The 15,006-nt window shown below is 43.8% G+C and overlaps 1 protein-coding gene across 1 annotated transcript; it reads right to left on the bottom strand.

Moving 5' to 3' along the window:
- Positions 1–1,121: 1,121 nt before the first annotated feature.
- LOC123453783 lies at positions 1,122–6,810 on the bottom strand. Its single transcript, XM_045131883.1, is given in 4 exon segments — positions 1,122–5,982; positions 6,241–6,300; positions 6,303–6,374; positions 6,377–6,810. Coding segments are annotated over 4 exon segments (5,157 nt in total). The 5' UTR covers positions 6,732–6,810; the 3' UTR covers positions 1,122–1,312.
- Positions 6,811–15,006: the final 8,196 nt, after the last annotated feature.

Raw genomic sequence — 15,006 nt, 5'->3', positions numbered from 1 at the left:
GGCAGCTATCCCTAAGCCAAGTATGACTGCTAGGGTAAGGGTTACAGGCTCCCTTTTGGATCGGGTGGGATGGTAGTCATATTCATCGATGACTACTTCCTCAGGATGGTAGTAAACCCGGGGGACAAGCTGGACCATAATACAGAAATTTTTGGATGGGTTAAAAACTGAAGTAGAAACACAGGGAGTCAGCCCAGTATCACATGCCCACCACCTGTTATACCCTGGCACTAAATATTGGTTGTCTGAAGTCTGTCTATAGGTCAGAATAACATTGCAAAGATGTTGGTCGGATGGGGGGGCCTTTCCTATACATGCCCCCCTTCCTGAGACCTCAGGGATAGTCAACTTGTTTTTGGTCCCCCATGAACACAGGCTATCATGTTCTTTAGTTATATTAAACTCTCCCATATTCACCATCCCCTCATAGTAGGGTGGTCCTGAGGATAAACAAAGCCAGCAGGCAGAAGTAATGTTGGGGTTGGTGGCGTTTATGGCGAGGAAGGCCCCTTGGATTAGGCTAAAGAGCCTCTGTCCTGTCGCGTGTGGGGCCTCCGTGAGTGGGCTAGTCAAGGGTGTCCTAGCAGTCGTTATGTGCTGGGTCTTAGTTGCCACTGTGGGTGGGAGCTTGGGTAATGCCATTTTAGGGGGTCCCTGTTCTACCAAAACATTATTAGGTCCTACTGGTCTTGGGGTGGGAGGCTCTATCTTAAGTCGTATAGTAAAGGTTAGGCCCTTATCCCATCCTGTCATATAAAACCTGAGTCCCCAAGTTTTTCCTTTTATCCAATCTCGGGACTCTCGACCTTGGGGGGTGAAAGAGATGCTGAGAGGAACTGCTTGTTTCCCATATAATCCTTCCTGCACAGTAATCAGGTCCCAGGAGGAAGCTGGGTGCCAGTAGGTATTGCCTGTAGTTTCACAACCCCAGTGTTTACAGTAGAACTCTTTTGTCCCTCCACAACTTCGTTTAGAAGTTCGGGGGCAGACATAAAATGGGGTATGCTGCATCTTACGTTGGGCTGGCCCAGAGCTGCACCCCGGGTTGTCTGCCATGTATTGGCCTTGGGAGATGACCCCTTGTGTGAGGGCCCGCTTTGCCACATGAGAGTGGACTTCTCTAGAGACCTCCTCTGGGGTGAGCTCTGGGATATCCCAAAATTCTATCCCAGCTACCAGGGCACAGATGTCTGGGGTCAGGACAGGCCACCAAGTCCAGGGAGGCGCTTCCTTAGTTGTAGTCCATATTATATCCCCCGTTTGAGAAAGCACTTGCCAAGTCAATTTTTGGGGGGCATGGGGATTGGAGGCATCACCTAGCTGGAGAAGGAGAAGCCACACGGTGAAGCCTGAGTTTAAGGGGATTGTCTGTCCTCTCGGCTTGCCATTCGGGGCCCAGTGGCGGAGCAGGCTTGACATGAGATGCATGGATCCAGGCGGGTATTCCTTCAACTTTCACGGCCGTTGGAGTAGTCAGTAGGACGAGGTAGGGGCCCTTCCACCGAGTCTCAAAGTTTCCTGCGCGGTGACGTCTGACATAGACCGAATCTCCCACCTGGAAGCGATGTGGGACCTGTAAGTCTCCTTCTCCTGAGTAAGCCTCCCGGAGTTGCTTCCACGCTCGTTGTCTCACCCACTCGAGCACCTTGAGCCTAGAGAACAAAGGCTGGGAAAGTGGCACATCAATACTATGTATAGAGGTTATTTCTGCCAGTGGAGGAGGCCCCCCATATAGCAATTCATAGGGGGTCAGTCCAAATTGTCCAGGTGTGTTTCTAACCCTAAAGAGCACAAAGGGTAGGAGAGCTATCCAATCATTAGCGCCAGTCTCTGCGGTCAATTTAGTGAGGGTCTCTTTAATGGTTCTATTCATCCTTTTTACCTGTCCTGAGCTTTGGGGTCTGTATGCACAATGTAATTTCTAATCAATCCCCAATACTTTGGCCAGTCCCTGACTTACCTGGGCAACAAAGGCTGGACCATTGTCTGATCCTATTACCTTGGGTATCCCAAATCTTGGGAAAATTTCTTCCAGTATTTTCTTAGCCACCACGGTTGAGGTTTCTTTCTTGGTAGGATAAGCCTCTACCCATCCTGAAAAAGTGTCTACAAAAACTAGTAAATACTTATTACCATACTTAGCCGGTTTTACCTCGGTGAAGTCCACTTCCCAGTGAGCACCTGGGCTGTCTCCCCTTAGCCTCTTCCCAGGAGGCATTCTTGAGGGATTAGCATTGACCATCTGGCAAGGTACACAATGCTTGACTACTAAGCCAGCTATCTCTGGCAACCTCAGAATGTGGTAAGGAGACGTCTGCAGCAGTTTTTGTAGATGTTTGGCTCCCAGATGGGTCAGGCTGTGTATTTGTTGAACGTACCCTAGTCCCTTTGCTTGAGGTAGAATCTCTTTTCCCTCTGGGGTAAAACAGGCCCCTTCTGGAGTTTCAGAGAACTGGCCCAACTTTCTGACTTCTTGCCAGTCACTTGGGGTATATCGTTGCTCACTTTTTTGGTTCTTTGGTTTCTCAATTATGGGCAGAAGGTTGACCCACTGGGCAGCCTGCTTGGCCACTTGGTCAGCCATCTGGTTTCCTTTGGAGATAAAATCTTTGGCTTTTTGGTGGCCAGGGCAATGTATAATGGCCAGTCTTTTGGGTAGATGTAGGGCTTCTAGCAAACTTAGAATTTCTTTTTTGTTTTTAATTTCTTTCCCTGCTGAAGTAAGTAGCCCTCTCTGTTTGTAGATGGCCCCGTGTACATGTGCAGTAGCAAAAGCATACCTGCTATCCGTGTAGATGTTCACAGACTTTCCTTCAGCTAGTCGTAAGGCCTGTGTGAGGGCTATGAGCTCAGCTTTTGGTGCTGAAGTTCCTTCTGGCAGACTGCTGGCCCAGATTGTTAGTGTCCCGTCTACTATTGCCGCCCCATCCATCCTCTTACCTTTTACAATGTAACTGCTTCCATCCGTGAACCAGGTTAATGTTCCTCCAGTCAGTGGGACATCTGTGAGATCCTTTCGGATCCCAGTTTCCTCAACCAGCAGTTGGTGACAGTCATGAGTCACTGTCTCATCAGTTTCTTCAGGCAGAAGAGTAGTGGGGTTGAGGATTGCAGGAGAGGCAAACGTTATCCTGTCGGTGAGGAGCAGGCTCTGGTAGTGAGTCATACGGGCGTTAGTCATCCATCGGTCTGGGGGTTGCCGGATAATGCTCTCCAGGGCATGGGGGGCAATGACAGTTATCTTCTGCCCTAGGGTTAGTTTATCAGCATCTTTAATCAACGTGGACACTGCTGCTATGGCTTTTAGACATATAGGCCATCCACTAGCCACAGGGTCAAGTTTCTTTGATAGGTAGGCAATGGGTCTTCTCCATGGCCCTAAGGATTGGGTTAGGACTCCCCGGGCTATCCCCTTATGCTCATCTACATAAAGGGTGAATGGTTTAGTCACATCAGGGAGGGCTAGGGCAGGCTCACTTAATAGTGCCTTCTTGATGGCATCAAATGCCCCCTGGTGTTCAGAGGTCCAAGTGAATTTTCCTTTCTCTTTACTTAGTGGATAGAGGGGGGCTGCTAGGGTTGCAAACCCTGGGATCCATAGTCTGCAGAACCAAGCTATCCCCAGGAACTCTCTAACTTGTCTGGCCATAGTTGGGAGCGGTATTTGTACTACAGTCCTCTTTCGTGCCTCTGTCAACCAACTTTGTCCATCCTGCAAGGAGTACCCCAAATATGTTACCTCTCTTTTGCATATTTGGGCCTTCTTAGCCGAGGCTTGGTAACCAAGGTCAGTCATCTCCAGTAGTAATGCTTTTGTACCTTTTAGACAGTCCTGTTGGGTAGCTCCTGCCAGGAGTAAGTCATCAACATATTGAAGGAGGGTTACCTGTGGGTGTTGAACTCTAAAATTGGCTAGGTCCCTGTGTAGGGCTTCATCAAAGATGGCTGGGGAGTTCTTGAATCCCTGGGGCAACCGGGTCCAGTTGAGCTGCCCAGTCCTTCCTGTGTCTGGGTCTCTCCATTCAAAGGCAAAAAGAGGTTGGCTGTCCAAATATAATCTTAGGCAGAAGAAAGCATCTTTTAGATCCAACACTGTATACCAAATCCACTCTGGTGGGAGAACACTAAGGAGGTTGTAAGGGTATGGGACAGTTGGATGTATGTCCTGTACTCTTTTATTGACTTCTCTCAAATCCTGTACTGGGCGGTAATCATTGGTTCCGGGTTTTCTAACTGGCAGTAAGGGAGTGTTCCAGGGGAACTGAACTGATACCAGAATACCTTGTTGAATCAGTCTTAGGATATGGGGCCGAATTCCTTCTCGGGCCTCTCGGCTCATGGGATATTGTTTGACTGATACCGGTGTAGCACTGGCTTTTAGTTGAATGACCTGTGGGGGTACTCGTTTCGCCAAGCCCATGCCCGCAGTTTCTGCCCAGGCTTGGGGAAATTGTTCTAACCAGGGCTTTAGGTCTTGATCAGGCTCTACCGGGGATGAGTATAATCGATACTCATCATCTAGCTGGAGGGTCAACACAGTGATGGGTCGACCTCCAGCAGACACTTCTGGTTTTTCTGATTTGAAAGAAATTTGAACACCCATCTTGGTTAATAAGTCCCTTCCAAGGAGGGGCGCTGGACATTCAGGAATGACTAAGAATGAGTGGGTTACCCGTCCCACTCCCAGGTCAATGGTTCTTCAGGTAGTCCATGAATATTGCCGTTGTCCAGTAGCACCCAGAAATCAGGATTTTTAATCTTTTATCCCTCCCATTGGTTCCAAAAGCACTGAATGTTCAGCCCCAGTGTCCACGAGAAATCTGACTGGCTTCCCCTCCACCTTCAGAGTTACCCTGGGCTCGGGGAGGGGCTCCGAGCCCCGTCCTCCCTAGACTTCATCTTCTCCAAGGGTTAGGACCCTAGGTCTTTTGCTGTTCTTCTTAGGGCAGTCTCTTGCCCAGTGTCCTTTCTCCTTGCAATAGGCACATTGATCTCTATCAAGTTGGGTCCTGTTGCCCAGGTTCCCTATCTGCCTAGGGCCTGTCCTAAACTTTTGAAAATTTTTCTCCCTTTCTCCCTTTTTTTCTACCACTGTGGCCAGGATCCTGGTCAGATTTTTCTCTTGTCTTCTATTGCGCCTATCCCTTTCTTCTCTCTCTTTTTCACGTCTCTCCTCACGTTCTTCTCTCTCTCTTTCTTTTCTTTGTTCCTTTTCCTCTTCTGTCTCCCTTTTATAATATACCTTTTCTGCCTCTTTTACTAAGTCACGCAAGTCAGCTTCCTGTAATCCCTCCAATCTCTGAAGTTTCTTTCTGATATCAGGAGCTGACTGTCCTATGAAAGCTAATGTTATTGAGCCTTTTTGAATCTCAGAGGTGGGATCAAAGGGTGTGAACCTCCTAAATGCTTCCATGAGCCTCTCAAGAAACGCTGAGGGAGACTCCGTTGGCCCCTGCATCACCTCTCTTACCTTCGCCAAATTGGTGGGCCTTCTGGAGGCACCTCGAAGACCCGCCACCAGAGCCTGGCGATAGATTTTTAAGTTTTCCCTACCTTCAGCCGTATTGTGGTCCCAAACAGGGCGAGTCAGAGGGAACCCCATGTCTATCTCATGTTGCAGCTGCGTGGGCCGCCCATCGGCCCCAGGGACATTTTTTCTGGCCTCTATTAAAATTCTCTCTCGTTCCTCGGTTGTGAAGAGAGTCTGCAACAGCTGTTGGCAATCATCCCAGGTGGGCTGATGAGAAAACATAAGAGATTCCATCAGCCTCGTGAGGCGTTGGGGTTCCTCTGAAAAAGGGGGGTGGTTAGCTTTCCAGTTATAAAGATCTGCAGAGGAAAAAGGCCAATATTGGAGGGGTTGTAGTTGGCCCCCCAGCATGGGAGGACCTGCCTCGCGTAGCGGCAGTGTTACAATTCCATTTGCTCCCTCCGGGGTAGCATCTCTCCGGCTCCGCGTCCTTGCAGCTGGCCCTCCCATTTCTAGGAGCTTGGGAGGGGCAGAGGAAGGAAGCCCGGACAAGCTTGGGGGCGGAGGCTCTGGGAGGAAAGGGTGCGGAGGCTTGGGAAGGGTGGAGGGCGGAGTTTCAGGAGGGGCGAGGGGTGGAGCAGTCACGTCGGAGCGTGGAGCTTCGAGAGGGGCGAAAGGCGGAGGCATGGGAGGGGCAAGAGACAGAGGTGTGGGAAGGGTGGAGGGCGTAACTTCGGGAGGGGCGAGGGGCGGAGCAGTCACGCCAGAGCGTGGAGCTTCGGGAGGGGCGAGAGGCCCTCTCTCAGCTCCCGGGACTAGATAAGGGGGGGAGGGGCAGGCTGAGTCTCCGGCCAAGCCGGAGGAGGTTCCTCGATCTCAGGGTAGATGCGAGGGGGAGGAGAGGGTTTTTTTCATTTTCAAGAGTCAGGACTCTGGAGCTTGAGTTCCTGGGTTTATTCAGCCACGGCCTGACCTACGGCGGGGGGTTGTCCACCAAATCCTTCCAGGTGAGGATATAAGCCTCTTGGTTGGGATGGGAGCCTGGTCCACTCTGAAAAATAATATCTTTAACGGCCAGAATAGTCTCAGAATTAAAGGTTCCTTCTGATGGCCATCCGACCTCATAAGTTGGCCACTCAGAGGCACAAAACATTTGCCAGGGTCTCCTTCTAACCTCAACTAACAAATTATGAGCCCTAGATTTAACTTCAGTCCAGTGGTCAAGAGTCAAGCTAAGGGGCGTCGTCACCGTCTGTCCCATCTTAGAACTATAGACAAAGACACAAAGAACAACAACAACAACACACACAACTGAGACCAACAAATCCAGATACCAGCGACCCGTCCGCGTCTTCCACAAGCAGGCAAAAGAATCGGACGGCCGCAGAGGAGGAAGCCTCCGCTCTAATAACAGCACCCGGTCTTCTGACCGGGAGTAAGAGACTGCCAGGTGTCCCTGGTTCTCCTCACCTCCCAGGGCGTCCCCCAGGGTGGCAGCCTGTGATCCTCCTAGCATGTCTGCTGATCACAGTCCCCTGGCCCTTTAAGGCCCTAGAGGACAGCTGCAAATTAAACTGAGCCAAAAGCGTGCGTCCCAGAAACCAGATACTCAGAACATAAACACTGGCCGGCAAACACTCATTTCAAAGGGGGCCGCTTACCTCCAAGTCGGTTCTCGGGTGTGTGTGAGGGGGCCTTTTATCCTAGACGAGCCCCCAATGTGGGAAAAAAAACCCCAGGGGGTCCCCACGCTCTGCCCGGATAAGGCGACACCCCAAATCACTCACTCACGAGAAGCAGTCTTGATACAAACTGCAAGAGGATTTTATTCCAAGCGCGCTGGGGCCCACAGTCGTACACCGCACAGGGGTAGAGGACTGCCGAGCCCCGAATGCAGGAATGGGGTAGTTTTTATAGGGTTTCTAACAAAGACTGTGTATTAGACCAATCATTATTTAATATCAGGAGCCCCTGCAGGGTGTTAGCCAGTCAGTTTGTGCCACCCCACAGTTTCTAAGCCAATTAGTTTACTTTGCTCAAGCCCCTCATGGACCAATCACTGTCTTATGACTATGACCTTGGTGGTCAGCATTTGCGCAGGTCCTTGGGTGGGAGTAGCAGAGTATGGTACCAGTCTCCTGTGACCTTGGAGGTCAGCACTTGTGCAATTCCTTAGGTGGGGGTAACAGAGTATGGTATCAGCCTCCTATGACCTTGGTGGTCTGAGGCAGGCTGCTACAGCCTATGGTGCGAGTTACTAAGGCTTACAGTGTGGGCTATTAAGGCTTATGGGTGCAGGCTATTTACAGAAACTAAATAAGTGGTCTACTTTATTACTCATTTCCCATCCCTGAGGGCTATCTCATGCCCTTTTTACCTAGTTTTATATTAGGAGTGGGCTCTGATACAATGAGAAGAGGGATTCTTTACTTGCTTCTAACAGAGAGTAAAACCTGGAGTTTGAGGTATGCAGGTGGCCCGCTTAAGCTCCCTTTGGAGCGTGATAGTATTTCTGAGCTTCTGAATTCTTGGGCCTTTCAGGACCATGAAGGCTGCCACAGTTAACTGCCTATTTTGGAGGTCAATAATGGTACTGTAGGAGAGACTTTTAGGAACCTGTGAGGAGGTCTATGACTCTCAGCATTGTCATCTCCTAGGATAAGTCAAGGTCGTGCTGACCAAATGGCCCTCCCTCTTTTGGGAAACTTAAGGACTGATTTTCTACTGATGTGACTCTCCTGTTGCAGATACACTGACTTGAAATTTATTTCTGGGTCTCCATATCCTCTCTGATCAAGAAGACAGGTAACTTATCAGAGGCTAGATGTTAGCAAGTGCCCCATAATCTCCTGTGTCCTTCTATCCTTGGAGCAGAAACCAAAATATTTGTTATCTTTTTAACTCCTTTTTCCCCAATTGATTTTGGCATCTATATATGGTTATTAATTACTCAGAGAGACTGTACATATGTGATTAGCAGAACTGATTAGTTAAAGAAGTGCAGAACACATCTGTTTAGCAAAGCAGATCTGATTAGAGAATGACATCATAGTATAAAATCATTCCGATTAATATTTAACTTTAGTTGTTAGGTGACAGTGTAAAGTATATTTGGAACATAGAAAGCATGCACATTTTGTCTTTTAAGTATCTGCCAGTTGTAAGTATAGGTAGAACATTTTAGCAGCCCTGACAACAATATTTTACCAGTTGGTTTATCAATAACTATAAGGCAATTGATTTAATCTAGAAATTATATGCCAGGAAAATACAAGACAGTATAAAAACTTGGCATCTGTGTTTGAAAACAACTTTGGTTACTCTGTATACCAATGTAAGTACCAATTACTCCCAAACTGGAAGTGGAACAACAATTTCAGCTTATTTTTCTTGGGCAGGAAACATGTCTTAAGTATTAATAACCCTATAAGCAATAAACTTAAAATACCAGAAATGAAAGAATTAATTAAGTGAAACCTTAACTGAGACTGATTATACATAGCTCAAGAATAAAATGAAACTTGGTCATTGTTGAATTAAGCAAGTCTGATTTTAAAATACATTAGAGACAATATGATTGACATAAAGTAATTTCTAATCAAATAATTTTAAGGCTTAATTAAGGAAATATGACTGTCATATGAAGCTTAGAAAAACTATATTAATATTGTTTGTATACAGTGGATTTTCCTAAGACAAGGGGAGCTTCTTCAGTTTTCCTAAGAACAAAATCACAATATGTCACTTTTTATAAGACTTTCATTATAAGTTCAGTGATATTCATCCAGCAAAACCAGCATGAACAAGACAAGAAACATCTTATAATTACAGACTTTTAGCCAGGTATGGTGATGCATGCATACTGATAGCCAAACATCATGGACTTTGGATAAACCAAATTACAATATTCTGATATTTAGAAAAGTCTGATGTTAACAAAAAGTTCAGTTCACATATTTATGGCATATGAGGCTATAGAAAGTAAACTATGAACAAAAAATCTGCTAACACAATTGAAAATCAACAAAAGTTCTATATTATGTAGTAACATTCTTGGCTTAAATATGAAGACATGAGAAATTTTACAATTTTTTTTAATTTTTTTTAAATTTAAGTTATTAGTTTTCTTTTCAGCAAATACAGGCAGTTTGGTACCATTGTTTAGGCTCATCCATGACCAACCCCTCCCAATGGCCCCTCCTTATTGAGGTATATGGGTTGTGCATTGTGGAGTTAGCCCACAGTTATTGGTATGATAAATGTCTCTGCATATCATGACCCAACATGTGACTCAGACATTTGTTCCACCACCCTCTTCCACAAAATTTCCCTGAGCCATGTTGGGTTCATTTTTGGTCTTCTTCAGTGCTGAGGTGTTGGTGGCCTCTGAGGCTCTGGCTCTCTGATTTAGTAGGAGTTGATTTTTCTCTGTGTTGAGTCTCCTTCCCCTTTGTGTTGGTATCTGATTCAACAGGAAAACAGCACCCTTGCTTGTTTCTCCAATTTTCCTTAGTTTCAGTCGGGCCCCTTTTGAGGTATGATGGAGCAGCTCTCTCCTTGGGATCTGCATTTATCTGAAAAAGAGAAGCAGAATTGGGTTACTTTTATATAATATTTTATATATTTTTATGAGGAGATTTAGCATTTTTAAAAACTAAATAAGATGTCTACCCAATCTATAGGTCCGTTTTTGAAATTATTTAAGCTATATCTAACATACCCAAAGAATAGAAGAACTGGACTAAACTGTTAGAATCAAATTTAAAAAAAGACAAGTCTCATGGAAAAGAGAGGAAATAGGCATCCCAGGGCCACTTGCCGCTGCAAGCAGTTTCCACATGTATGTTCCACTATGCGCATCTGTCTTTGTAAATAAAACACCTTTAATTGTTGATCCAAAAGGAAATATTTTAATCTCCTTTAAGTTAGTTTTATAGAATTATATCGAATTTCAAACATATACAAAAATTTATGACACAATATGTAACTATTTGAACTTTAATAACTCTATAATTATGCCTGTGGTACTTTGGTAAACTCATTTAGTAATAACATAAGTTAAATTTAAAGTAATAAGATTGATTATTGGAGGAATCGAGGAATTATATCTTATATTTCCACATAATTTTGTTTAGATTTTTTTTCTTTCTGTTCACCATGGAGTAAATCGTTTTCAAGTGGATGACATAAATATTGCACAATGTCTCCAAATGTGGAATAAATAGGAGAAAAGTGTAAATAATTCCTCTGTGCAATTTTTTTGAGGCAGGCTTTTAGATATAATAACCTCAGGAGAGAATTAAATATTAAGGAGTAGATTTTAACCTTAAGATTTAGTTAAAAGGTTTACAAATAGAGGAATTTAGGTAACTTGGTTGGGTACTCTAAATTCATTCTTTTGTAGCCATTATCATGACCAGATTAACATTGATACATTTATGTTTTAATTTTACAGCCTGAATACCATAGTAACCTGTGACCAGCCAGGCCCTTCCTTTGTAAGTCTTCTGTAAATCCTATGCTAAAAGTCATTTTATGTCTTAAGAACTTTATAATCTGATCAAGTTCTTTGTCTTTAACTTTAATTTAAGTTTACTCATACCTCCATCTACATACTTTTACTCTACAATCTATGTAACCACTCCATAACAATCTTTTTCATCAAACATTTAAAGTTTTCTCTCCAGTTTTTCTTCATGTCCTAACTACCAACAAAAACTTTCATTTTCCTTGCCATAAAACTTTAAATGAAAGGCCTTTTGAAATAACTTTTTTATAAAAGTGTAGACCGGATTTGACTTACACTACTTATCCAAAATAAAGATATAGATTTTATAATTTATTGATTTTGGAACTTTTTTGTTGCTGTTTTGTTTTTGACTCTTTGAGGAAGGGTCTCACTCTAGCTCAGGCTGACCTGTAGTTTACTATATAATCTCAGGGTGGCCTCAACCTCACTGCGATCCTCCTACCTCTGCCTCCCAAGTGCTGGAACTAAAGGCGTGTGCCACCAAACCCAGCTGGAACTTTGCTTTTTTATAACTTTCCCCAAACAGATTTAAAAAAAAAAAAAAAAAATGACAGCAGATTCAACATTATCAGAAATTTTAGATTTGTTTTTTTACAAACTCAGCATTAAGTACTTCTAAATTTAAGCATAATTTTTGAGGCTGTTGTTTATTAGTAGTTTCATAGATGCATAGAAAGATAAAGTAAACATAAAACAGGTACAAATTGGGCTGGAGAGATGGCTTAGCTGTTAAGCACTTGCCTCTGAAGCCTAAGGTCCCCATTTCAAGGCTTGATCCCCCAGGACCCACATTAGCCAGATGCACAAGGGGGCACAAGGGTCTGGAGTTCCTTTGCAGTGGCTGGAAGCCCTGGCAGGCTCATTCTCTTTATCTCTCCCTCCCTCCCTCCCTCCCTCCCTCCCTCTCCCTTTCTCTCCCTCCCTCCCTCCCTCCCTCCCTCCCTCCCTCCCTCCCTCCCTCCCTCCCTCCCTCTCTCTCTCTCTCTCTCTCTCTCTCTCTCTCTCTCTCTCTCTCTGTCTCTCCCTCTTTCCCTGTTACTCTCAAATAAATGAAAATAAGTAAAAATAAACAAAAATAAAAATTTTATAAAAACAGGTACAAGTTTCTTATAAGAAGTCCCAATCTGTTCACAGCGACTTGGCATTCACCCATCATCATGCTGGGGCCAAGATCCTGAGATTCTCTTCTTGCAGCGCCCTGGCTCTGCAAGGCAGGGAAGCTAACAAAGAGCCCCTCCTTTCTTCTTTTTTTTTTTTTTTTTCCCTAAATTCCAGGGAGAGTTTTGGATTTCCCTCAGGGCTACAATGGATCTTTCTGATCCTGGCATTTTTGAGTCTTTAAGAATAGTAGAATCTTGCTTTTTTTCTTTTCTTTTCTTTTCTTTTTTCTTTTTCTTGCTTTTTTTTTTTTTTTTTTTTTTGTGTGTGATCTTAATTACTTTTAGTGTTCCTTCTGGGGGACTCTCAACAGTAAAACTTGGCTATGCTGTCTAGTGCAGTGGGCTTGGTGGAAAACACCTCCCACAATGAAACGGCACTGCTCAGAACAGAAATCATTCTTCAGCCATTTTCTCTTCACACACTCATTCATTTTAGAAGCTATGCATTTTCATTTTAAAACTCTATTCTTTTTACACCTGTAGAGACCAAACTCATACCTTGTTAGGCAGGGGTCAGAAGAGGCTAAGTGAGCTGGAAGAACAGGAGGAGCTCTTGGGGTGAAGTCATCTCTGGCATCTGGGTCAAAAGCAGAGGGTGAGGATGAGTATGGGGGAGGGCTTGAGTGATAGTGCATTCCTGAGTCCTTGGCTAGAGGGACCTGGCCTTAGATCAGAGAGAAGGCCATGCATGCAGAGTGAAAAGTGTTTGAACATAGGGTATTTCTTTCATCCAAATATATTGTTTTGGATCGTAGGCACTGAAGAACAAAAATGCAAGGCAAACAGACACGAATTACAGAAAATAATTTATAATAGAAAGAAACAGACAATGCAATTTAAGGAATGACATAATTGTCAAATCACAACCTATAGTCAATATTTTTAATAATGTAAATGGTATACAATGAGATCTAATATTGATCACATAATAAAAAAGAAAAATAATAATTACAAAATAGAAGACATATAGAAGTGAACATAGTATGCAAGACACATAGTTGAACTGGTCTGTGTCAGATAAAATATTAGGCTTATCCAACATGCAACACTGTTGGATATAAATACCATGAATTTCCTACCCCAGAACCATAAATTTTTAACACTGATTAAAATCACTACAAACTTTGAAATAAAAATCTTTTTTTGAGCTGCACATTTTTTGAGCTGTGTGAATTTTGGCACACACCTTTAATCCCAGCACTTGGAAAGCAGAGATAGGAGGATCATTATGAGTTTAAGGCTAGTCTGGTACTACAGAGTGAATTCCAGGTCAGCCTGGGCTAGAGTGAGTTCTACTTTGAAAAAATATATATATATATTTGCAAATATCACTTAAAGCACTTACATATGATACACATACACACATGCATATATTTGCACATAAGCAATATATTTCTACAGTGATGGAGATTTATGCTTTATTGCAAACTCAGGTCACGCTGAGTTTGAATGTGACTTCCAGGGATTAGCCAAGTGAACATTGCAAGTAGTTTGTCTGCTATACACTTCCATTATTATAATGTGAAATATACAAGTCTTACAAATAGTGTATATAAGCAATGGATAATAGTACTTATTGGTTACTTAATTTTCTGGTTTGTATCTAGACTAACACACATGTGGGTATATAGAACTGCTGTGTACTATTGCTATACTGGATATATGCTATCCATTTCTCTATGTTAATCCAGTATAGTGATCAAAAATCAGTATGTCATATCAAAGTCTCCATGATCCTCAACTAATATTCCATAAAGGTGAACTAAAACACCTTATTCCTACAAATTATGACAAAGATGATTATATCCTGTTACTCCTTGACATTTGTAACTTACATCCTGTAGTAGACAGCTTCAGGTTCACTGAGATGATCTTCCAGACCAGGCATAGTTATTGGAAAAAGGATACTTATTGAAGCTTACTGATCCAGGGGCAGTTCCATAATAGCAGAAGAAGCTGGCCTGCCTTCATAGGTCCAAGCAGAGAAAGAATGCGCGAAAGAGAAACCACATGTCAGAAAACCACGTCACAAAAGCAAACATACTTCAGGAACTCCAGGATCATTGCATATCTTTAGATGAGAATTACAAATCTACCACTGGACCTTAAGATCTGCCCAGTGACACTTCCTCCACCACCCAGGTGGCTGCAGATCTAAATCACATACATAAATAAACCCAATTATATTGGGGGGCATTTATTCAAACTACCACACAGCTCAGTCTTGATACTGTCATGTTACATGCTTTTCTTAATTCCTTTTCGGTAGATTTTGAAAATTTTGTTGAATTACTGTGATGTGTGTACATGTATATGCGGGCAGCACATGTGCGGTATAGCTCCTATGTGGAGGCTGGAGACATCTTGTATGCCCAGTAATCACCTCTACCTTGTATGAAGTAGGATCTCTCAAAGTTCATCACTATGTTCACCAGAGTGGCTGGTCCAGTGGCTTCTGGAACATTTACATATCTTTGCTTTCCTCAGTTGTGGAATTGCCACATAGCTTCCAGCTTTGGATTCTCAGTGAGGTCTGAGAATCTGATATACTCACATTAGCATAGCAAGCACTTTATCCAAAGTACCATCCTCACAGTTCTGATAGTAAAGTTTTTTTGTTTGCTTTTTGTTTTTTTTATTTTTATTTTTTTTTTATTTATTGGTTTGAGAAAGACAGACACAGAGAGAAAGACAGATAGAGGGAGAGAGAGAGAATGGGCGCGCCAGGGCTTCCAGCCTCTGCAAACGAACTCCAGATGCATGCGCCCCCTTGTGCATCTGGTTAACGTGGGACCTGGGGAACCGAGCCTCGAACTGGGGTCCTTAGGCTTCACAGGCAAGCGCTT

Source organism: Jaculus jaculus, chromosome 12 (assembly GCF_020740685.1).
Source record: "Jaculus jaculus isolate mJacJac1 chromosome 12, mJacJac1.mat.Y.cur, whole genome shotgun sequence".
Classification (NCBI taxonomy): domain Eukaryota; kingdom Metazoa; phylum Chordata; class Mammalia; order Rodentia; family Dipodidae; genus Jaculus; species Jaculus jaculus.
This window is presented reverse-complemented; position numbering and strand designations above follow the sequence as displayed.